This window comes from Pseudonaja textilis, chromosome 6, assembly GCF_049901715.1.
Source record: "Pseudonaja textilis isolate UNSWEBS1 chromosome 6, rPseTex1.2, whole genome shotgun sequence".
NCBI lineage: Eukaryota > Metazoa > Chordata > Lepidosauria > Squamata > Elapidae > Pseudonaja > Pseudonaja textilis.
The window spans coordinates 62,720,801-62,744,703 of record NC_141995.1 but is presented as its reverse complement, the minus strand read 5'-3'; the positions used below and the strand labels follow the sequence as shown (position 1 = coordinate 62,744,703).

Sequence of the window (23,903 nt, the reverse complement as noted above, 5' to 3'; positions counted from 1 at the left end):
CAGCGTCCGGCCTCCCTCAGGGGCCCACCGACTCCCTCTGCCTACTTATCCCAAAAGTAGAAAAACCGTTGCAACACCCCCACCCCTATTCCGTAAACCTGAGAAGTTCCATTGTAAGTGTACAGGCAGTCCTCAACTTACGACCACAACGGAGTCCAAAATTTTTGTCGCTAAGTGAGACATTTGGTCAAGGGGATTGCACCCCGTTTTACCGCCGTTCTTGCCACCGTTGTTGAGGGATTGACACTTTGTAGGGGGTGAAATTTGCCCCCCATCCCGGGACGTTGCCTGTCAGACGGTCGCAAGAAGGGGACCCCAGGACATGGCGACCGTTGTAAGTACAGGTCAGTTGCCAAGCGCCAGAGTTCTGATTGGGTGGCCGTGGGGAGGCCGCAATGGCTGCCAAGTGTGGAAAATGGTCATAAGTCCCTTTTTCTCACTGCCCTGATAACTTAGGAGCAGTCACTAAATGAACCGCTGTAAGTGGAGGACTGCCTGTATTCTCCCAACGGTTTCCACCCAAAATTGCCCCTTCACGGCAGGCGAGGGAGGCATTTCATGGAGTGGACAGGAGGATCCCCGCAGTCCCGGAGGAACCCAAGGCCGCTCCCGCCGGAGCCACGCCAAAGGGAGTGGGGCCCGCCCGGGTCATGGCGCAGCCCCCCCCCTGCCCAGGGGCCCCACCCCAGAGCCCGGCCTCACCTGCTGGGTGCCCTTGTCCTTCATCAGCAGCCCAATGTGGAGCTCCACGAAGCGCAGGAAGAGCTCCCGGGAGAAGTAGTCCAGGGCGTAGGTGGCCGCCAGGTAAGGCAGCAGGCGCCACTGCTGCAATGGGAGGGAGACAGGCGCTGGGGGGAGGGAGGGGCATGGCCTCGCACACCTGACGCCCCTCGTTGGGGGAACCCCGACTCCGGAAACCCTCACCCGGGCTCCCCCGACCCCCGCCGCCTTCTGCTCCTCCTGCCCCCCCCCAAAGGCCGCCTGGGGCCCTTCCGAGTCTGAACTTGCGTCCTCTTCCAAATGAGTCTCTTCCAATCCAACGGGGAGGGAGCCGCCACGGAGGGAGCCGGCAGGGAAGAAGAGATCTCGGTCCACCCTGCTCCCAAAGCAGAGCGGGCTCCCCGGGGGGGGCTGGGCCGGGAGCTTTGCAAAGCCCCAGGCAAGACCGCTGGCCAAAAGGATGCCGTAAGCAGTCCTTGCTTAACGACAGGCTCTGCTTTACGACCATTCAACGTTACCACAGCTACAGAAAGGGGGCGGCACATAAGGCAGCCCCTCCCCGGCTCTCCTAAGAGGTCATGCGGCCTCCCCATGAGGCCACCGCCCCTCCCGCAAGGGCCAACCGGCGTGGGCCGGCTTCAGCGGAGGCCGGAGTGGCAGGGGAGGGGGCACTGTCATCTCCCTTAAGAAGAGTCGTTTGCCTTTGGCATGGCCTCCGCTGGCCTTGGAAAAACTCCACCTTGCTTGGCGCCTGCCTCTGCCTCCTGCCTCTGCTGCTGGCCGGCTTGTGCTGGTGGGGGTGGCCGCCTTCGGGGAACTCCCGGGCGGAGCCTTACCGGCCACCGCAGGGCCGCTTCTTGCGGAATTTCGCCCGGCAGTCAGGGACTCCGTGGAGGGCTGCCGCTGCCCAGGCCACCTGGGTGACGGCTTCCTGAGTGATAGGAGGCAGAGGCTACCTGCACCGCAAAACCCGTCGCGCCTGGTGAGAACTAGTCTTCCCCTTGAGCCGGGCTGCTGCCTTTACCTGCATTTGGTACTCCAGGACGGGAATCTCCTCAGCGTCGCTTGGGCCGAACTGGCGCCGGGTGGCGGAGAAGCGAATGGCGATGGAGACGGCCAGCTTCAGATTGGCCACGGACATGGCGATGATCATCACTCTCCCGTTGGACAAGGTGCCCAGCGAAGCCCCCAAGCGCTGCTTGTGATCCTGGGGAAACACAACCGTCCCGCGAGGAAGAGATGAACACGGCGAGATCCAGTCCCCCCTCGGCCGAAAAACAGCCCGCGAGGAAGCAGCGGGGAGAGCGGAAGGCAGCGCCCACGTGGTCAAGGGCCTCCATCCCGCCCAGTGCGGACGGCCCCGGGCTGGAAACCAGGAGGCAGAGAGTTCTAGTCCCACATTAGCCCGCAGTGGTGACTCTGGGCCAGTCCCACCCACCCCCGTCAGCCCATCCCACTCCACGGGGTTGTTGCTGTGGGGAAAAGGGAAGGCGGGGGGGGAGGTGGGGTTAGGCCTGTCCCCCGCCTTGAACTGTTTTGGGGAAAAGGAATGGAGGTGGGGTTAAAGGAACACAACCCCCCCAAAAGGCAGAGCTCTTACCTTGAAGGCGCTCGTGTATTTCCCTTCAGCATTGACGTCCCCCGTGCGGCTCAGCAGGTTCCCTCTGGGGATCCTCACTTGGTGGAACAGGGCAAACCTGACGGTTTCAGGTTTTCAGGCTGAAGTGGGGGGGGGGCTCCCGGCCTCAGCACAGAACAGCCCCTCGCCACGGAGCACCTTTGGACCCCAAGGCGGCTTCCCTTCTTCCAGCCAAAGCAGGGAGACCCGGCAGCCCCCGCTGCGCCTTGGCACAGGACGCCCCCTCCCTCCCTCCCTCCCTCCCTCCCTCCGCCAGGGGCAGAGGTCCTGGGAGCAGCTGGCCGGGCTGCCCTTCCTGCGGGAAGGATTTTAAGCGGCAGCCCCGCCCAGCGCCTCAAGGTCCCTGCAGGTCTCCCGCCCAGGGACTGGCCGGACACTTTCCCCCTCCAGACACGGGCAGAGGAGAGGAATCAGGCGAAGTAAATTTCCCGGCCTGGGAACGAGAAAGCAGACGTGCCAACCTGGAGTGAACCAGCCGCCAAGGGCCAAGTGGCTTGGGAACAGGGCGCAACGCTCCATCGAGAGGTGCCAAGTATCCAAGCCGTTCCCAAAACATCGGAAAGGCATCCTATTGGACACCGATGGATTGGTCAAAGCAGGAGGGCAGGGGAGGGGGAAAGGTGTGACCTTTGCGCGGGAATGCTCAGATCCAGCTTTGCTTTCTCTGTAACCGCTCGACTTCATTAAAAGAACCTCTCCCTTCAATCAATCATCGATGGGGCCGAGGGTCTTTCTTTTCCTAAACGTCTACGCTGCGGCAGGCCGTGGGAGAGGAAAATCTAACGGGCTTTAAAAAACGATCCTTCTATTTATTTAGACATTTAGAAGAATCCTGGAATGCTGCTGACTCCAGGAGGCCTTGGGACCCTGACGTTTCTGAGGTTATTCATTTCTGGGGTGCCTTTGAGTCAGTCTTGACTGACTGGAGAAACCCTTCCTGTTTTCTTGGCAAGATTTTGAGAGTGGCCTGCCCTGAAAAGGAGGGACTGGCCCAAGACCACCCAGGTGGCTCTCTGCCCACCATGGGACTAGAACGCCGACTCTCCCAGTTCCTAACCCGGTGCCTTAGCCTTAACCATCACCCTGGGTGGAAATACGGATTGCATGCGGCTGAAAGCTACTGTCAGCCCAACGTCATCCGGGGGCTGCCATTTGGGGGCGGGGAGGGGGGGCAGCCGTGGACATGGCTACAAAACCCTGTGACTCCCGATCATTTAGCTGCCGTGAACCTGCAGGCGTAACTCGAGCGACGGCAGAAGAGCCGAGAGGGAAATCGCATAGGACCGACCGCTGTGGGGTGAGCTCCTCTCGGGAAGAGACTATGTGAGCTTGTGCCTGCCGGTCGCGCTGTGCCGGAATAACTGGTTGGGCCGTGCCGGGGAATTGGGGCAGGGCACATGGGGTGTATAAAGGTGGCGGGGGGGGAGAGCGAGGTGATTAGCCCCGGCTGTGATCTCTGTCCGCTTGCATGGTCTGGCGCAGCTGGTCAGTTAAATGACGGCTTGCACTCCAGCGGGAGAGGAACCGCTCCTCACAGCAGACCCTGTGGCGGCGGTTGGGCTTCCTTTCGGTCGCGTGGCGGAACCTGACAGACACTCACCCATTATCCAAGCCGTTCTGTCCAAGCTTCCTGCCTATGTCACCCACCATCACACCTGGCATTGGAAGCAGCGTCTTTGGGTCGCGGATCTGTAAGCACAGAAGGACGGGAAACTGCAACCAAGAGACCGGCTCCCCTGGCTTAGACTACGGGGCTGCAGGGCTGCGTTTCGCTGCTGTCGTGATCACCACAAAGGTGCTTTTCCCAAGAGGCAGCTGCATTTTCTTTTTGATCTTTGGAAACCTTTCACCGTTTCTCGTCCAAAAAGCTTCCTCAGGGCTGGGAAAAGCACCTTTGGGACAACCGGGAGCTGGACGACTGAGAATCTCCCTGGGCATCTTCTGTGGAGGTTTGCCTCCAAGTCAGTCAATCGGCCAAGAAAGGTTGCCCAGGCAAGTCGGCTGAGCCCTGCGGAGGGACGGAGGCCGTTCCGCAGGGCTTTGAACCAAGGAAAGGAAGACGCTGGGAAGGGGCCCTGGGGCTGCCACTGCCTGGGACTCTGGCTCCCCAGCGGGGACGGGGACACTTCCACCAGGGCTAGGCGGTAAATACCCCGTTGACACCAGTCCCCCAGTTCACTTTCTTGGTCGGGGGTGAACGTGAGCCTGGCGGGATCCGAGCTGCCTGGAATCCTGCACCAGTGAGTGGCCATAAGACCTAAAATTATAGGCGGACCCCCCCAGCACGCCTGGGTCTCCCTGGGCCTAGGACAACACCCGGCTCTCCTTGGCTTCAGGGATGACTGAGGCTGGCTTTGACCACAAGCAATGAAAAACGTTTTGCACTGTCTAATCACAGCAGAAGAGAACCGAGTGGGCAGGGACCTTGGAGGTCTCCTAGACCAGCGGTCACCAACCGGTGGGCCCACTGCTGGGCCGTGAGAAAATGTTGGTGGGTCGCAGAGAAATCTCACCCCCAGAGCACCCACCCCCAAAGCAATCAATCCAGGCTGTGCAGAAACACAAGGCAGCGCCGCCCACATGGCCCGCGGGAACCCTCCCCGCCCACCCACTCCTTACCCGACAAAGTTGCCTGCTAAATTTCTATTATTCCTTTTTCCAACCATCATCTGTTCTGCTGTGCCGGGAGATTTAGATTAGCTGGGAAGCAGGAAATGGTTGGATTTCTTGCTTTCTAGCTAGTCTTTAGATCTTTGGCTCGGCTTTTAAGCACAGCCGAACCTCCCTTAGGACTGAAGGTTCTGTTATTCAGTGCAGACTCATGGCAAGCAAATTTGAGAGACTGAGCTAGCCGATGGCAGATAGATAGATCACTGAGTGAATCTGTGATTCTGTGAGCAACTCAATCTGCTTTTGCCTGATTTGCCTGCTTTCGGGTAAAAGTTGCTCTTTCTTTATAAAAAATTCAATGTTTATAGAAGTATTTATAATATTTACATACAAGTCATGCCCAGCCAGTCACGTGAGCAAGTCACACCCACAAATTAGGCCACGCCCACAGAACCGGTTAGTGGTCCCTGGGGTTTAAAATGATGAGTTTGGTGGTCCAAAAGGGTGGCGACCCCTGGTCTAGGCCAACCCCTGCTCAGGCAAGGCATCTTATACCATTCCAGACAAGCGGCTGTCCAATCTCTCCTTCAAAACCTCCCGGGCCGCAGCACCCACAATTTCTGGAGGGAAGACTTTCCTCTGTTCAACTGCTCTCCCTGTCCAGGAATTCCTCCTCATTTCCCAGGCTGGATCTCTCCTTGATCAGTTTCTATCCATCGCTTCTCCTTTGGCTCCTTCAGGAGCTTTAGAAAATAGCTTGACCCCCTCCTCCTCCTCCTCCTCTCTGGGGCAGCCCCTCAAATACTGGAAGCCTGCTATCCTGTCTCCCCTGGTCCTTCTCTTCCAGGCCCAGTTCCTGCAACCGTTGGTTGTAATGTTTGAGCCTCCAGTCCCCTAAAATCATCCTGGTTGCTCTTCTCTGCCCTCTTTCTAGAGCCTCAACCCCTCTTTTACACCGAGTTGACCAAAACTGGACGTGGCGTTCCAGGAGTGGCCTCAAGGGAGCCAGTCATGGTTCAGCACCAGGCTGGAGAGATCCATGAGTTCTAGTCCCGCTTGAAGCACGACCCCCCACCCCCAGCCCTTGGGGGGAGGAGAAGGTGGCCGTGGCAAACCCACCTCCAGACTCTTTCCACCCAGCTGAAGGGCCAAAGAAACCCTCCGCACTTCAAACCCAGCCTCTCCCCGTCAGGGTGCCTGAAAACCGGGCCCGGTGGCTGTGCTGACGGCATCGTCCACCCCGGCACGAAGGAAAGGCAGCCCTCTTGTGCCAAGCCCCGGGAAGCCAGGCCACGCCCCTCACCTGCACCACGAAGGAATGTATCCCCTGGCGCTGGCCATCCGGCGTGTGCAGCTGGGCGTAGACCACCGCGTGCGTGGCGCTCTTCCCCATGTTGCCAACCCAGAACTTGGCAGCCTCGAAGTCAGGCGAGTGTAGAACGAACTCCTGCAGGGCCGGGAAGAGAGGTTCCACATCGCGTGGGGGGAACGGAAGGGCTCGCCTGGCTCCCCCTGCCCTCCTTCCTGGACCCCCCCCCACCCCCCCAGAGGCTGTGCAGGGACCGCTGCGTTGTCCCTGGGGAAGGAGACCCCCGCCTGGCTGTCACGCTTCAGGCCGCTGCCCCAGGTCACAGGAGGAACCCTCGGGCACTTGGCAACTGACTCCTAGCTATGACGGTCGCAGTATCCCGGGGGGTCCCGTGAATGGGGAAGCTGAATTCACTTAAGAACCGTCTGACTAACTTAACGTCTCCAGTGATTCACTTAGCACCTGTCTCACTTAGCAAGAAAGATTTTGGCCTCAACTGTAGTCGTAAGTCAAAGACTACATGCATTTGATCCTAGGATGTTTAGGCAGAAAACGGGAGCTGTTTCTACAGGAAACCTCACAACCGGCAAAGCCCGGCTCTAAATCCTTCCAGCACAGCGAAGTCGCCTCCGTGAGTTAAAGGGAGCCACCTGAGTTGCTTGCAAGGCCCCAGTTAAACCTCCTTGACAGATTCTGGTGGAAAAACGGACCCCCCCCCCACCCCCCCCCACCCCGTTAGCCAACGGGTCCATTTAAACTCAGTTTCCACATCCAATGCTATCGTTTTAATGGAACTGAAGGCTACGGACTAGAAGCGGTGCTTTGCTACCGGTCTGGCCCGGTTCACCTGAACCGATCGCAAACGTTCTTACTGGTTTGGCCAAACTGGTAGGAAAAAAAGCCTCAGAAGATCAGCTGAGAGGAAAAAGAAGAGAAAAACGAGGGCTGGCCCTCCCTCCTACTGGGCCCCGAGCTTTTCTCCTCTCGGCTGACTGGCGCGGCAGGGCCTCAGATGGTGTGGGGGAAGCTGCACGCGCGTGACCACTGAAGCGGTAGTGGAACGGGTGGGATCCCACTGTGGACTAGAAGCCGCCGTTGCCGCCCGTTGTCCGCCTGACCTGCGTCTCCGGGTCGTATCTGGCAACTGTCCGGATGTTCTTGGTGTTGCTGCCGTGGCTGAGTTCGGTGAGTGCAAAGCATCCAAATATCTGTGGCCAAGAGAGATACAGAAAAGAGACCTTGAGAGTGGGAGGGCAACCCCACCAAAGCACCGTTGCCCCCTGGTCCCCCTCCGCGCTGGGCCTGAGCCTCGGGGCTAAGAGCAGGGGTCCAAGGCCCGGCAGATCCCTTCCCGGCGAAGCCTCGGTGGGGGGGGGGGGGCAAGGAAGGGCTCCCAAGGCGCAAGGACCGGGAGAGCTTGGGCGGCAGCGTTGCAAGCAGCATCTTCTCTGCCCTTTGGGCAATTCCTGGGCAACTAGAAAAGCTACAGCACGCACAGGATCAAAGTTGAAAAAGGGAGTGGCTGCCTATTTGGGAGAAGGTCCCTATTATTATTATTATTATTTTTCATGAAGTTTTGTAAAAGCAAAGCCAGCAACTTCAAGGTTCAAACAATAGAGAAGCGGTACCTCCATGCTTTCAACTTGTTCAATGAATTTTGCGTGTCTTTCAGATCCGGAACTCTCAATGTTGTCCTTGAACACCTATGGCATTAACAGAAGCCGGTGAACTAAAAACAAACCAATTAAGAACCATCAAATGTTCCGCAAAGTTTACGTGTAATGAGGTTTCACTATTCGCCCCTCAAGTGGAAAATGCTTAAACTATTCTTCCAGGCAAGATAGCTTTTTTTCATTTTATCACAATTTTATTTATACAACACTGTTTTGTCTCACTTTTCTTCTTTCCCAAAAGATGAAAGAATCCAAACTCACACAAACACAGGCAGGCAAGCTGTCTCGGACTTCACAGAGTTAATTCTTTGGAACTGATAATACCCTTGGCATTCCAACACCCTCTGCTTGCCAAGTCCGAACTGATAACAAATAAAAATCTACTCACAGAAAATTACAAAATCTGAAGTAAGGTTAAACTTTGTCCGGTACAAAGTTTCAGGAGAAAACACACCCACTTTTATCCCCTGTGGGGTGTGGCTCAAGGACTTAGCTCACTCTCTGACCCTTCCATGCCTCCTACGTTGCTGCTCACGTTTCTCCCTACGACGCTGCCTAGGATCAAGCCAACACTCTTCCTCTTGACTCCTTGTCAGGGGCTGCTCCGATATGCCTTCCTCCTCCTGATAAATCTCAGGCTGTTCCTCTCGGTTGTCTGATGAAACCTGAGGCATTGCCAGAGAGGAAGGTCCTGGGGAGGAAGGCATTCCCAGTTCCTCATCGTCCAGGTCCTCCTCCTCATCGTCCAGGTCTTCTTCCTCTGACAGCACAGGCTCAGGAATCGGGGCCACAACACAATACCATTTTATTAAGAAACATATTAAACTGATAAAGCAAATAGTACAACTGTACATTAAAAAAGGGGGGAAAATATTAGGACCAAATAGCTTTTCACAGCAAAGGTAAGGAGGGAATGAAACGAACCCTGGCTCCTGATCACGCAGCTTCGGCGTGTCAATGCAGGGAGAGCAACGGCACCTACCTGGTAGTTGAGCAAGTACTTGGTTCCCAGGGACCAGTCATACATCCCCAGGCAGTTGATCAGAACAAGCACTTTCAGGGGGTTTGCAAGAATCTCCTCCAAGATGAGAAAATCGTATTCAAAAAGCTTCCGACAGCGCAGGAAGGTCAGCTCCCGGTACCTCTCAAGCGGCAGCTCTTCTCCGGGGACACGAGCAAAGAGAGGGTCGTTTTCAAGGGCCGAGAATATTTTGTGCTTCATGAACAACAAAAAATTCAGTCAAGGCTTCAGTCAGTTCCAAGCTGTCAGCAATACATACATTCTTAAGCCGTTTCTGGCAGTAAGACAATGTAAGAGAACGTGAACCAAAAGACCCCGAATGCATTTTTCTCCTTCTCCTTCCTCCTGCTCACATGTCATGTCTTTGGGACTGTAAAACTAAAGGTTTGGGAGCTCTTAGGGCTAAAAAGAAGGATGAGGATACTTTGAATGCTCCTCGAAGGAAGAATTCCTGTCACAGCAACTTCCGGGCCCTTAAAAACTTGTATTTGGTAACAAAATATTGCATGCGTTTCCCTTTTTAGTGCCCCCCCGTGTGTGTGTGTGTGTGTGTGTGTGTGAGAGAGAGAGAGAGAGAGAGAGAGAGAACACGTGTATGAAGTCTTCTCATCACCAATGTTTCCGGAAAGGCAGCGTTCTTGGGGCACTCTGAGCTGAGTGGTTTCCTTGCAGACATTTTGTGACCCAACCCAAGAAAAGAGGCAGCAAAGACCACAACCACTTGTGCCAATGGTATTATTTTGCTGGGTAGCAAAAAATCTGCAAGCAAACAACTGAGAGCTCCACAATTCAACCCTGCATCACAAACCTTCTCTTCGGTTTCTGGGAAAGGCTCCGACTAGAGCTGAAATCGTTGCTATGAGCAACTCTGGATATACTCCTGCTCCGATGCAGGGGGAAAATTTATTTCAGCAAAATAAACACCAAAAATAAAATAAATAATAAAACACACAAAAAAGCAAGTTTTTTGTATAGAAAGCCCTAACTAAATTCAGAACTTTTATTAGCTGATCAGTATGCCTTTATACCTTTGTGTATCTCTTTCTTCTTTCTTTCTTTTCTTTCCTTCCTTCCTTTTTTGCACTTTTATCATTCTTATTTGATTTCTTTCTTATTTTCTTTTTCTGACATTAGTTTTCACCTCCTTTTTAAAACTCTAGATAAAAACCCAGCCCTTAGGACTCCAAGCAGGATAGCCTTGGAAGGGACCCTGGAGTCCAAGCGGGAGACCCCCGAGGCTGCCCCCCCAAACCGACCCCCGGCATCAAGGGACGACCCACCCAGGCAAACGGGACCCAGCATTACAGAGCCGGGCGGACGGAGCTCCTGGGCCCCTCGGGGCGGGGGGCGGCGGGGGCCCTTCCAGGGGAGCCTCACCTTGAAGCGGAGCAGCTCCTCCTCCTCCACGAAGAGGGCCATCTCCCGCCAGGCGAAGGAGGCCTTCTTCCGGTAGGCGCCCAGGGGGCCCCGGGGCAGGTCCGGGAGCAGCGGGGGCTCCGGGGGCCGGCTGGGCGCTGCCGCTTCCCCACCCGAGGCGGCCATCCCGAGGCGGAAGGCCGAGGCTGGGAAGCGACCTGAGAGGGGCGAGGAGGGGAGGGGGAGGGGGCGTCACAGGGCGGCCGGGGCTCCTCGGGGGAGGGTTTTCGGGGAGGGGGCCACCACCTCTCCAGCTGCCCTGAACCCCGGGACGCTCCTGATCTCCCCCCACGCCCAAGGAGCCCCTCCCCCACCGCTGCACCTGCGGAAAGGCAGCCTTGGGTCGAGGCCTCCACGGACAGCCTCTGGGGGCTCGGCCAGACGGCCTCGAGGGGACCCTGCCGCCACCCAACCTGTCTCGGCTGCGCGGAGGCGGCCTTGGAGAAGCGGCTAGGAGCGTCCCTGCCCGGCCCCCGTCCCTTCCGGCCGCCCCCCGGCAAGCGCCACTGCGCAGGCGTCGGCGGGACGATCCCGGAAGCGGCGGGGGTTGTCCATGGAGGCGGTGGGCGAGGGGGCGCTGCGGGATCCTGCGGGGCGGCTGCCCGACGGCTTCTGGGCGGCGGCGGCCGTGTGGCTGGAGCGGCCGCAGGTGGCCAACAAGCGGCTGAGCGGCGCCTGCGCGGAGCCCCCCCTGCGCGTCCCCCGAGCGGGCGGCGGGGCGGCGGGCGCGGCGGAGCGGGCCTGGGGGGCCTTCTGCGCAGGCGCGGAGGGCCAGGCGCTGGGCCTGCGGGGGCCGGTGGAGCTGGTGCTGCGCCGCCTGCTGCCCCGCCGCCCGCCGCCGCCGCCGCCCCCCGCCCCGGAGCTGGTGGCGCGAGGTGGGCCTCCCCTGCCCGTCCCCGACCCCCTTCCCCCTTTCCCCCCTTCCCCTTTCCCCTTGCCTGGCATGGCTGCGGTGTGGGCGACTCCGAGCGCGGAAGGGAGGCCGCCCGCCCGCCCGGGTTTATGGTGCCCCCGCCGGGCGGGGGGCCGGGAGGGAGCAGGCCCGTCCCCCGGGGGCGTCGGCTTCGTGGCTGGGAGGCCGCCTCCCTCTCCCCGGGGACGGCCCCGAGGGACCTTCCCCAGTGCCCGGAGGGGGAGGGAGGGCTGCGGGGTCCCGGCTGCTCCCCGAGCTTGGCGGCGCCTTCCTGGCAGGCGGTTCAGGGCCCAGCTGCGGGCAGGCCGCCCTCCCGTTACAACGCTTCACTTAGGGACCGAAGTTACAACGGCCCTGGAAAAAGTGACGGGGGGGGGCGCTTTTCACGCTTAATGACCATCGTCGCAGCAGGAGCCCCCCCCACGGGACGCATCTTCGGGTGCTGTCCCCCGTTTGTGAGGGCTTGCGGTGCCCCTGGAGAAGCCAAGTGGGGGGGGAAATGCTTAGCAACCGGGTTACTCACTGAATGGCTGAGGCGGTTCACTTAACAACGGCGGCAAGAAAGGTGGTGAAATGGGGCAAAACTCGCTTAGCCAATTTCTCACTTAGCAACATAAACCTTGGGCTCCGTTGTGGTCGTAAGTGGAGGGCCGTGCCCGTGGATATAACCCCACCGGTGCTAGAAGGAAGAGGGGGTTGGGGGCCCTGGGGCGGCTTTCCTGGCCTTTCATGACCCAAGTGGAGAAGGTCACGGGTGCCAGGAGGGAGGCGGGTGTGTGTGGGTGTGTGTGTGTGTGTGTCTGTCTGTCTGTGTAACCCAGCCCTGATGTTGGGTCCTGAAACATCCGCAAGGAAACAAGCTCAGAGAGAGATAAGCATCCACCAGCCCCCCCCTTCCCTCGCGGGGGTTTATATTCTCCACTCCTTAGTCTGGTCTGCTTCCCCCTTGATTCCATCCTGCCAGGCCATTTGCTCGGTAGATTCGATCCTGAGCTTCTACCCAACATCCTTTTTGCCCCTTCCTAAAGAACGTGTGTCCTACCGAGAATGGGACTGAACCCTTTGCCACTCTTTGCAGATGTCCTTAATGGGAGGATGACCTTTCTGCCTTTGGAAGAGACCTGCCAAGGCCAATACAAGGTGAAGGTCGGCAACATTTATCAAATTCGGCTCCGGCACATGCAGGACGATGAATGGTGGGTGCTCGGAAGACGCTGCTGCCTTTGAATCCTTTCGTCACACTACGGATGCGTTCGAGGGAACGGTGGTTCTCTGTTTCTCTTGCTGTTGTTCAGTCTTGTCAGGATTTTATTTTATATGGCAGGGGTGTCAAACTCATGGCCTGCCGGCTGGATGCGTCCCACGCCTGGTTTAGCGAAGGGGGGAAAAGTCGCGATACGTCACATGACGCCACGAGTTTGGCACCCCTGAGATAAGGCATCTTTTTCATTAAGGTCTAAATTTAGCACGTTGCATCTGGCTTGAGAGTCACTGGCCTCAAGTCTGATATGATTTGGATTTTGGCAATACGGTCTGTGTGAGCTGGACTCTGATGTAATCTGCCACCAATGCAGTTTGCAGAGCAGAGTTGTTGCGTGTGCTGTTCTAGGAGCACAAGGAACTGCCTGCACCCTCTGCCTTCTGTCCTGCTGAATCTTCTGGATAGCCTTCAAGGGGCAGCCCTATACACAGCCCATTGCAGTCGTTCAGTCTGGAGGTGACTGTGGGCAGGCAGAAGGGGCCCAGCTGGCACACAAAGCAGCTATGCAGAGGCCCTCTTAGCCGTCACTGCCCATTCAGCAGGAGTCACAAATGTCTAGGAGGAGGAGCCCAGGATTGCCCACCGGGTCTGTCTGGGAGAGAGTAACTCCATCCAGCGGCAAGGATGGGATAGTCCTGGATCTGGTGGCCCCCCCCAAAATCTGAGGTGCTCAGGTTCAGCTGAATCCTGTTGTTCACCTCCCAGATCCTCATTCCAGACGCCAAGATAAGCTGTTCATGGCTTAATTGCTCAATTTTGCCAGGGTGGAGTTACGTAATTGAGTGTTGTCAGCGAACTGCCGTTCCATTACCCCACGGTGATGAACGAGTTTCGTGATTTTTCTTGAGCAAGAAAATCTCACTTGCAATTGTTAGCGCTACTTTCTAAGAATGCTGCAGGTGAGGGAGGCCCTGGGCTGCCTCCAATTCCTCTACTTGAGAAAGAAAATATTGTCCCTTTTTGCTACATGCTCGCGTACCATAAAAGTGGAATCTTGCTCGATTGGCCAGAGGCGCAATTAAATTAAAGTGGTCTCCTACTGATTGAGACTGATCCTTATTTTATTTTATTTTTTGTCTGTTTGTAGGACTGTGTCAGTGCTCCTGAATCCAGAAAAATATGTTCCTGATGGAATTGTATATCCCAAAGCAGAGTGGCTAGGGAACCAATTGATTTCTAAGCTGGTTAAATGGTCCACAGAGATCACGAAAAATGAGTTTAAGAGAACGCTTTCTCTGATTTCGGTAGCTAGATACAGCCAGGTTTATCAAGAGTTAAAGGAAAAGTACAAAGAGATGGTCAAAGTAAGTGCTTTTCGCTTTGCCATTTTTGAACTTAACATTCATGCAGAAGAGCATTTGTTTGTCTCTTTCTTAAATTGGAAGCATGAGTTTTGTTCGTAACTGAACAAGGAAATCAAATGACGGAGCATGCTTGGGCCTCGGGAACGGAAGAGGTTGGGCTGAGTGCATCCTCCATCCGGCGTCAAGGGCAAAACGTGTGGAGGATCCCGGCCTTCTAAAACTCCAGCGGGAGGGAAGCGGGGAAGCCGGAATCTGGTTCTGTCCGAGAAAGCAAGAATTATGATGGAAAAGCTTAAGGTCTGCAGATCTGTGTGGGAATCCATCACTGCCGGAGGGAGAGGATGCTCGCCTGTGTTGGCCGTTAATCTGCTTGCAGTGCAGTCTGGCCTAAAGTTGCTCAAACGATTCCCAGGGCCACGCCTGGGTTTGTGAAATCTCTGGGAATCTGGTTGCAGCTTTTCGGATTAGCAAATGTTACTAAGCATTCATGAGCCGCATCTTACTTCATCAGGTCTGCGGCACGTCTAGATCGATGGAGGAGTGGAATTACGCAGGTGCGAGTTAAACACGAGCCAGATTCCAATAATTTCGTCAATTAACAATTGTAATGTGTTAAAAACCTGTTGGGTTTGTTGACATCTACAGAGATTGCCTGAAATTTTTAAATTGTGTAAATTCAGCAGTCTCACTCAGTTGGGCTGGGGAAGTTTGATTCCACCCCCCCCCACGCCCCCCCTCCGGTAGCCGCTTTTAGTTCTGTTAAAGTAGCAAGTCTGGAACGCTTTGCTACTACTTTACTTCGTCAGCGTTTGAGTCCTGATGCCAAACTTGTGTCCTGTTGTACAACGTTTCCCCATTTGTACTGCGACATGTAAAATCTGGAGGGGCATTGCTGGTAGATACGTCACGTTAGAAGGAACGTACGCGAGGAAGACCCTAATCTCGAGTACGGAGCTGTTGTTGGGGTGAATGTGGGAGGAAAATAGTCCTTCGGGTTTGTCACAGGATCCGGTGCCCAATTTAATATTTGGCTGCTTTTGTAAGAATCGGCTTAAAGTTGGGTGGTGGTCCGCTTGTTTACTTATTTGGTAAGTCTATGTCGCTGTCCCTCTAACATGCGTGACTCTGGATATCAAAAAGAGGAAACAAATAATGAAAGAACATAAGAAAAAGCAGCAAAACGATAAAACATAAGTTTCCCTAGTAATAATAATAATAATGATAATAATAATGATAACAATAATAAGACTTTAGGTAGTCCTACCCCAGGCCCGAAGGCAAAGTCCCGTTTTCAGGGCCTTCCTGGAGACCAGCAGGGTTGGGAGGAGGATCGGGTGTGCCACGCAGCGGCTGCCTGAGCAGGAAGGCCTCTCCCCCGGCCCCCGTCCAGTGGCCTGAGGGGTCACGGCCAGCGCTCTGAATTGAAGCCGGAAGCCAGCTGGCAACCAGGGTGGCTCCCGGAGCAGAGGTGATCTAGGGGTGGGTGTAACTGACCATGCCCCCCACCCACCCACCCACCCGCACTTTGTGCCAGCTGAAGCGGCGGCCCCAGAATGGCCACGGACAACGTTGCCCACTTTTGGAGGGCGAGGAAGCAAAAGACACTCGAAAGAGAAAACGGCTCCTGGTATTTATCCCCAGCCTGGTGTTGCAGCCTGTTGAAGCAGCATGGTGGGCCGAGCGCTCCTGCGACAGGGCGGAAAACGGCTCCCTCCGTGGCTGGGCTTTCATGCCTCCGAAGCCTCGGCGGAACCTGCTTAGCCATGGAAGTGGCAGGGTACGGAGGGAGGCTGGCCGGGTGCTGGGAACGGGGTCCGTGGGGATGGCGTTGGCAGGGAGAGCTCAGCCTCTTTCCAGAGCGCCCCCCCCCCCCAAAAAAAAACTGGCTTCGGTGTCCGTTTGGTGGGCCCTGAATAGGCCTGAGGTGCAGGCATCTGCTGGGCATTTGAAAGAACCTTTTGTGTTGAATAACCTCTGTGGCTAATCATTTCAACCTGCGTCTTATTCCTCTACAGGTTTGGCCTGAGGTAACGGATCCTGAAAAGTTTGTCTATGAGGATGTTGCTATAGCGACTTATCTGCTGGTAGGTGGTGTTTAAAAGCGAATTAAAAGTTTACTCTGAAAGTATAAATCACTCCAAAATAATAAACTTCCTAAAATGGAACTTATAAAGAATAGTTTGAGCACAAAATGTCTTGTTAATAATTTCAGTTAGGAGATTATATATTTGTTTCCAAGGAGTGGCCGAGTGTTGTATTTGAAGGATTTGTTTGTTTGTTCTTTGTGGAAAAGGGGTCAGGGTGCCAACTGTAGGGGGGAGAGCCCCGGGGAAGAAGGCTCCAAGCCGGGTCGTTTTCTTGACCTCGTCCCCCTTGTAGAACTGGCTGTCGGGGAGGCAGCCCCAGCGCATTCCCGGGTCTCTCTCTCTCTCTCTCAAGGCACCGGGGAGATGTGGCTGCTTAAAGTCCAACCGGGTGTGGCCACGGGATGACCTGAATATCCAGGCCACAAACCCCAAAATGGAGGCTCAGTGTGGGGCCATTTCAAAGTGATTAGATGGGTAGACGAGGAGTTGGTTACAATCAGTTATTCCAGAAAATCTGCAGAAAATGCGATTTTGCATGTTGCATCCAAACAATAATGCAGGCTCAGCTGGAGAACTAGATTGTGTGCGCACGAGTACACACACACACACACACACACACACACACACACACATCTCAGCTCTATTCTTTTTAATAAAATAGTTTGGCTGGAAAAGGTGCTGCCACGTTCATGTTTTTTTCCCCAACCTAAGATTAACAGCAACCTCTTCCTGCAATGTTTTAAATTGCATTAAGACAGAATTATTATAGGTATGAAAGAGCTGTGCAACAGCCTGCAAAAGTTTAAAAAGACACAGAATCCAAAAGTTCTGGCTTTGATTTGCGTGTCATTAAATCATAAGTCTTTGGCTGTCTCCCACATCCGGCTTGCAGAAGCACAGAGGGCCACTAGAGGCAGTAAAGAGAGGAGAACAGGGTCGCTTGCTCTCCAGCGGCCTCTAGGGGGTTTTGCTGGCTGAGTAGGACAGGGTTGCCCTTTGAGTCCTCAGAACGCACCCGATGGGAGCGATTAATACATCTGGTTCAGAAACTGGACCGGGAGGCGAGCGGAACGTGGCAATTTGTTTGGTCCGGTGCTTAAGGGCCGAGGCTAGAAAGCCAGGAGCCCGGGAGTTCTAGTCCCTCCTCAGGCAGGAAAGCTGGCTGGGTGTCTTTGGACCACTCACACTTTCTCAGCCTAACGCACCTCACAGAATTCTGGTTGGGAAAATAGGAGGAGGGTTAGCTCTGTTTCTTGCCTTCCGCTATTTATAGAAATAATAGATAAAATGGCTGTGGGGGGGCGTGTTGCTAACGGTTGTTAGGGGCTTAAAGGGAGTTTTGTGTTAGTGGCCGGCTGACGTCTGTGAGGGCAGCTGGCCCTTCCACAGTGCCCCAGGGCTCCTTCTGGCTGCGGGTGGCCTGGCTTTTCTGACTGGCGGCCGTGTCTTCTTAGGTCCTGTGGGAGGACGAGAGAGCTCGGAGGGGCCTGTCCGAGAAGCAGTCCTTTCTGGACCTGGGCTGTGGGAATGGGCTCCTGGTCCACATTTTAGGCAACGAGGGGGTAAGTTGGCTGTGGTACCGTGTTGGCTGAGCCCCCTTTCCCTCTGCCTCCCCCCAGTACGTTAGTCCCCCGGCCAGACATGCCCCCCAGTTGGAAGGGGGTGACTGGGGCGATGGCGTTTCTCAAGCTTGCCAGCAAATTCTGGGAGTTGGACGTCGAGGCCTCTTCCAGGTTGCCGCCAAGGTCGGGAAAGGCTGGCCTAGCCCTGATGGGGAGCCCCCGGGTCCCTCTCGCGGCCTAAGGGGCTGATCCTCCCCCCTCCCCCTGGGCTTCTGCCTGCCCAGCCAGGCTGCGTTCCCTGGCGGCTCATCCCCCTTGGAGGTTGGCGGCCTTCTCTGTGGCAGCCCCCGTGGGACCAGGCTGAGCCAAGAGAACCTGGGGGAGATCAGAGGGTCCCCCTGAGACCCCCCGTGACGCCAGGCTTTGTCCTGGGCAGTTTAGCCTCTTCCTTGGTGTTTCGTTGTGGCTGTTTCGTGTCACCCTTTCCCTTTATTTCACTGCTCTCGCATCAACCCTTTCAAGACAGGAGGGAAAAGAGGCTTGTGCGGGTCCTGCTGGAGGGAGTTGGGCGGCCGTATAAACTTTTCTAAATGAATAAATAAGGCCCAGCAAGCCAGCCAGTCACTGCTCGGGCCGCTTGGCTCCATTCAGCATGGGCTCTCCCAAGTAGAAACCACGTTTTATTATGAGGGGATAAAACAAGGATTTTAAACCACCTACAGAAAAATAGCAACACCCCCAAGAGCACGGTAGCCACTGCCGCTTCTCCAACCCCCTGACAGGAACACCCTGAAAGTCTCCCCCCTTCCAAGCGTTTGGCTTCTCGCTCTCCCCTTTCCTTCTGAACCTGAGGACTAACCTCTTGGGTTGACTGGGCCACCTCCGCTCCAGTCCCCCGCCCTCCCCCCCCCCATTCCCAGAATGGCTTGCCCCCTCCTCCTTTTTTTAACATCGGGGGTGAGGAGCAGAGGCTGCTTCCTCACGAGGCTCCCTGTGTGGATTCTTCCAGCACCCGGGGAAAGGAATCGACGTCAGGAGGAGGAAAATCTGGGACATGTACGGCCCCCAGACCTGCTTGGAGGTAGGCTGGCGACGGGGCTTCTCCTGGCCCCTGGGAGCTGAAACGCAGGCCGTCCCCGCTTAGGGAGCGCTCAGAGTCACAAGGCAGCGGCTGAAACCGGCCGGTGCCTGTTGCGCACACTGGGGACTGTCAGGGCTTCCCCAGGGCCAGGCGGTGGAAAACTTAGGCGCCTGGCAAAGGACGCGTACTTCCGACGGTCGCAGCGCCCCTGGGCCACGTGATCTGTTTTGTGACCTCAGGACAAGTCCAGTCAAGGGGGAAGCCAGACTCACTTAACAACCGAGCGACTGATTTAACAATGGCAGTGACTCACTTAACAACGGTGGCCAGGGAGGTCGTAAAAGAGGCCAAAATTCACTTAACAGTTGTCATGCTTAGCAACAGAAATTTTGGGTTCAAGTTGGGGGTTATTGGCACTGAGAGATTTCAGTGGGAAAATACTGGCGGCCCTTTGCGTGTTTTGTGTTACGTTGCCTTGTTCTCTCTCCCATTAGGAAAGGGCCATCAATCCAGACCACCTGTACCCAGAGGCCGACTGGTTAATCGGGAACCATTCGGACGAGCTGACGCCCTGGATCCCCGTAATAGCAGCCAGGTACCCGCCAGGGCCTTCCTGGCCCCCTGAGCCTCAGAACAGGAGGCCTCCAAACCATTCCGGTTAAATGGGAGCTGCTTTCAGTTGCGCCAGGAAAGCGCACTTAGGGAAAGTGAACCAAAGAATCTCGGGGGGGGGGAGGGGGGGATGGAAAGAGGACGGGAGCTTTGGAGCAAAAAGGTTCAGGAAGTTTTGGTTCAGAAGAACTGAAATTGGAGGCCAGTTAATATCTGAGCTCCTGCAAAGGGTGGGTAGGCAGGAGACGGACCGGCCAAACTTCCACGAAGGGGAAATGGGTAGAGGCAGCGTGAATTCTAAACTAATTCTAAAGCAGAGTTTCCCGGATTTTTGAATTCACAGCCCTGTGAGAGTCTCTCTGATTTTTTTTCACTGCGGCAGTTTGCAAAGTGCACGGCAGCCAATGCAGAAATGGTTCCACTTATGAAGTCAGGGCACCCCAACCTTTCTGGCTTTGGGCACCTCTGTGTGTGTGTGTGTGTGTGTGTGTGTGCGTGTAAGGGGATGGTTCCACGTGAGTGGCAGGCCAGTGTATGGAGCCAGGCCTGCCGCTCGTACAAGTGGAGCTGCAGGCACAGGCTGAGCCGTCACGTCTGCAGCGCAGCGGTTGGGGATCCCCTCTGTTCAGTAGTAAAATCCAGCCCCCTTCCCTGGTTGGGGAATCTGACTCACGGTATTTAGCAGTTGTGTTGAGCAGTCAGGATTTGGGAGCCTCAGCCAGGTCCATCCGAGTGCAGGCGCACATTTGGAGCAGAGAAGGTGAAATCGGGTTATTGAGCAAGCTGTTAAGACATGGTCCACCCTCCCCCCCAGCAGATCTAAAGGCTGGGCTTCTGGCGGCTGGGCTGGGCCGCCTCCTCCAGGCCCCCGGGAGCATTTGGGCGCCTCCCTCAGGTCCTGCCTTTGCTCTGCCTCCCTCCCTGCTGCAGGTCTTCCTCCTCCTGTCGCTATTTCCTGCTCCCTTGCTGCTTCTTCGACTTCTACGGAAAATACAACCGGAGGCAGAGCCAGAAGAGCCAGTACAGAGAATACCTGGATTTTGTTGCAGAGGTTGGGACGGTGTGCGGCTTCCAGGTGGAGGAAGACTGCCTCAGAATCCCTTCCACCAAAAGGGTAACTCCTGCTCTCGGGGGCCCTTCCTGCCCGTCAGCAGCCGCCTTGGGGAGCCTCGGCTGCCCCCGGAGGCCCATTCAGGCCGCGGAATGGGCCTCCGCTCAGCCTGAAGCTGCTGCCCCACTGGCCAGGTTGAGGCTGGCGGGAGAAGGCTGCCTTGGTTGCTTTTATGCCTCCTGTGTCCAGTCCTTCCTGTGGAGGGTTGCCCTTTGCGGGGCCGCAAGGGTTCCTGCCCTCTTGAAGGAAGTTGGAGCCCCTGCCCCTCCCCTCCCTCCCTCCCTCCCTCCCTCCCTCCCTCTCGAAGGTGCAGAGTGGAGGCTACTAGCGCTCTTCGAAAGGGGCCTCTCTGTTCCCAGCCATGGATTCTGCGCCCCACAATCAGCACCTAGACGCCTTCTGTGGCCCCTAGGTGGGTGGGGGGGGGATCCCTTTAATGGTTTGACTGGGGATTAGACCAGGAGGGAGGAGGGGCAGCCGGTCTGGAGAGCCGAGGGGGCCCCCAGAGCCAAACCTGGAAGGCCGGTGGCTGTGGAGCCACCATGGAAGAGGGCAGTTGCCTTCGTGTACAGCTCGTCCTTGGCTTATGACCACAATTGAGCCCACGGTTCATGTTGTTAACTGAGACTTCGATTAAGTGAGGTTCCACTCCCCCCCCCCATTTTACGGCCTTTCTTGCCACCCGTCTTCCCCGTTGACTTTGTGGATCAGAAGGTTGCAAAAGGGGCCCCCGGGACCCCCCCCCGGGACGCTGCGTCCTTCGTAAGCGCGAGTCAGATGCCAAACATCTGAATTCTGATCACATCACCAGGACGAGGCTGCAAATGCCGTGAGTGTGAAAAAAATGGTCGTAAGCCACATGTAACTTTGTGCCATTCGGTCACTAAACGAACTGTCGTAAACCGGGGACACCCCCCCCACGTGTTGCCCGTGGGCTTTCTGAAGCCATCGGGGCCCCGAGAGGCCTTGCCTGTGGATCCCAGAAGATCCTTCCGCTGAGGATCTTGACAGCAGGATCCCTCTTTGCTTTAGGTCTGTTTGATTGGGGTGTCCAGGACAGGGGCGGACGGTCCGGCGCTGGAGGACGAGAGGAGGGAGTTCATCAGGAAGCGGCGGCCCGGCGGCCCCGTCACTCTGGCCCCGGGTGGGAGCCGCCCCCGGCCGCGTCAGGAGCAGAGCCTCTCGGCTGCCGGGCAGCGGCGGTGCGCAGAGGAGAGAGAGGGGCGGCCCTCCCGGCCCCCCGGGTTTCTGCCCCGGGGCAAAGAGCAAGTAAGGAACTGCACCACCCTCCCACACGCCTTGGTGGACCAGGTGGCTTTGAAGGTGGCCCACCTGTTGCTCAGCGAGACGGACGGGAGCCTCCTCCACGGACCCTCCAGCCCCTGGAACCGCGGAGGTGAGAGCCGGCCTTCCGCTCACGCACAATGAAAAAGGAACCTTTTGGGTACGGCCCTTTTTCTTGTTTTTGTTTTAAGAAGCATCTTTCGGGAAAGGAGGGGGGGGGGCTTATTTCTCTCTCTCTCTCTCACACACGGGGGGAGGAGGGGAGGGAGAAGCAAATGTTCTCAAGGGGACCCCCCTTCCCAGGAGCCCCCAAAGAGTCGAAGCGTTTTACACACAAACTCTGTTTCCGATAGGGAGCCTCCCCTTGAGTGACATTGCCGGGCATTTAGACAAGGCGACTCTGAAGACCCTGAAGAAGGAACACGGAGGCCTGCAGACCTTGCTCAGGAATAACCACCAGGTGTTCCAAGGTGAGGAGGCCGCCCCGCCCCTCTCCCTCCCTCCCTCCCTCCCTCCCTGGGCTCCGTTTTAGAGGCCTTTGGGGTGAAGAGCGGCTCTTCTTCCAGCATTTGCTTGGGGGCCGTGGTTGTCCTGGAAAGACCTTTCGGCCGTGTTTCCTCCGGGCCCAGAGCAGGGAGGGTCTGGAAGAAAGGAGCCTCCTCCTCCTCCTCCTCCTCCTCCTCCTCCTCCTCCTCCTCCTCCTCCGTTGTGGAATTTCCTCTCCAGGGGGACTTCCTCCACGGAGGCTTCTGCGTTGCACCAGGCGGAGGCTTCTTTGCTAGTCATCCCGTCCTTTCCACAGATTTTGGTGTCGAGAGTCTGCCTTGGGATTTGTAACATATTTCAATTCAGTTTATTGGTCGTACCATTGACCCTATAGTATTTTTCTGTTTTTAATATTGTAAGCAACTTCATAGTCCTCTCAAAGGAGGCTTGTTACTAGGAGTAGCAATGCTAATCACCACAAAAGTTTCAAAATTCAGACCAAATTTTATCTGCAACTTTATTATTTTTAGTATAATTAAAACAACAGAATCGCTCAACCAATTCCGTATCTCACTAGTTCTCAAATTTTAGGATCTCCTAAAATGACTTAAGTAATTCCCTGTAATCCTATTGGTCTGTTAGTGGGCTGCAGACAAAAAAACCGCCACTTGGGGTTTTAATCTGCCCATCGCCTGGATTCTCAAGGTGCCCTGGCGGTTCCTCGGGGACAGGAATCCTCTTTCCAGCCTCACAAAATGCCAGCCGCTCAATCTGGCCCACCAGCGAAGCTCCCCGCCCCACTCTGGACGTTGGTGCCCCCCCAAAGCTAGTCACAAACACCCCCAGCACCGAGGAGGTGGTTCAGATCCGTGGGGGAAGCTGGATTTCCGTGGGAGGAAGGACCGCGGTCTTCGGTCGCTGCCCGGGGCGCATGCACACACTCCGGTGAGGCTGGGGGAGGGGCATGGGGGCCTCTTCACCTGCTGGCACTAATCGGTCTGTCGCTGTTGCTTCCTCCCCTCAGTCCAGCATGGGAAAGTTCGCCTCCGCGACTGGAGGGAAGGGGAGAGGCCCAGGAAGCAGCTCCGGGCCAGGCCGGCCAGAGCCCGGCTCCCTTCTGAAGCCACGAAAACCCGGCTCTGCTGGTTCGACCGGCATCACCCTCAAGGTTGCCCTCTGCCCTCGGCCTCCTGCCCTTACGCCCATGGCAGCGCTGAGCTGAACCAGAGACGAATCGTGCCGGGGGATAAAGAGCTGCTGGTTCAACTTTGCTGAATAAAAAGCCTCCATGCGATCCTGGCAGCCTCTGCGTCCGTTTATTCTGCTTCCTAGGGCAAAAGGAGCAGCCCAGCCAAGACACCCGCCAGCCTCCGGGGGTTGCTTAAGGGAGTCATCCTCTGAACAGCGGAAACGTCAGCCTGGCGAATGGGAGTGTACGGAGTCCCCCTTTTACTCAGGAAGTTCATTTCTCAGAACGTTTTTGGGCCAAGTCAGTCCATGGAGCCTAAAATGTCAACCCTGGAGAGCGTTGTGTTCTTGCCGGCGTTTTAAGACCCTAACTAGGTGACTAGCACTGATGATGTTGCCTGGTTGGGTCGTGAAAGGTCTACAAGAAAAACCAGCCAGCTCAGAGAGCACCAGGGACTCTCCATGGTAGCGTTTAGGCTGTCTGCACTGTGACTTTTCTGATCACGGTTTCCACCATATGGCAAGTTGGTTCATTAGTTTATTGTTATAATCATAGGTCGTAACATAACGTACCACAATATACAGTAAAATAACAGTAAACTTAGGAAATAAAGTAATACAAAGTA

At 56.1% G+C, this 23,903-nt stretch overlaps 2 protein-coding genes across 7 annotated transcripts in view; one reads left to right on the top strand and one right to left on the bottom strand.

The window, feature by feature from the left end:
- Positions 1-11,380, bottom strand: part of ACOX3 (acyl-CoA oxidase 3, pristanoyl) — a 16,705-nt gene extending 5,325 nt beyond the window's left edge. The window contains exons 1-10 of one of the 2 annotated variants that reach the window (XM_026700003.2): positions 11,327-11,380; positions 10,350-10,546; positions 8,934-9,167; positions 7,907-7,981; positions 7,397-7,486; positions 6,273-6,416; positions 3,960-4,048; positions 2,321-2,417; positions 1,745-1,927; positions 703-825 (exon numbers count right to left, since the gene is read on the bottom strand). In XM_026700003.2, the coding sequence (XP_026555788.1) occupies positions 703-825; positions 1,745-1,927; positions 2,321-2,417; positions 3,960-4,048; positions 6,273-6,416; positions 7,397-7,486; positions 7,907-7,981; positions 8,934-9,167; positions 10,350-10,546; positions 11,327-11,333 (1,239 nt within the window). In that variant the 5' untranslated portion in view covers positions 11,334-11,380. Of the gene's footprint in view, positions 1-702; positions 826-1,744; positions 1,928-2,320; positions 2,418-3,959; positions 4,049-6,272; positions 6,417-7,396; positions 7,487-7,906; positions 7,982-8,933; positions 9,168-10,349; positions 10,547-10,710; positions 10,884-11,326 lie in introns of those variants that run through there. The other variant, XM_026700004.2, reaches the window with a different exon arrangement.
- TRMT44 (tRNA methyltransferase 44 homolog) lies at positions 10,902-23,903 on the top strand. Of its 5 annotated transcripts, none has more exons than XM_087936713.1 (11): positions 10,902-11,037; positions 12,380-12,497; positions 13,650-13,866; positions 15,882-15,950; positions 17,408-17,515; positions 18,525-18,596; positions 19,091-19,191; positions 20,139-20,322; positions 21,352-21,715; positions 21,957-22,073; positions 23,114-23,903. In XM_087936713.1, the coding sequence occupies exons 2-11, from the start codon at positions 12,397-12,399 to the stop codon at positions 23,362-23,364; spliced, it is 1,584 nt and encodes a 527-aa protein (XP_087792839.1). In that variant the 5' UTR covers positions 10,902-11,037; positions 12,380-12,396; the 3' UTR covers positions 23,365-23,903. The 5 variants fall into 5 exon arrangements, 4 of the variants coding, with proteins under 4 accessions (XP_087792839.1, XP_026555791.1, XP_087792838.1 ...); XM_026700006.2 differs by having other exon boundaries at positions 10,906-11,263; XR_003373998.2 differs by having other exon boundaries at positions 10,913-11,263; positions 21,352-21,763.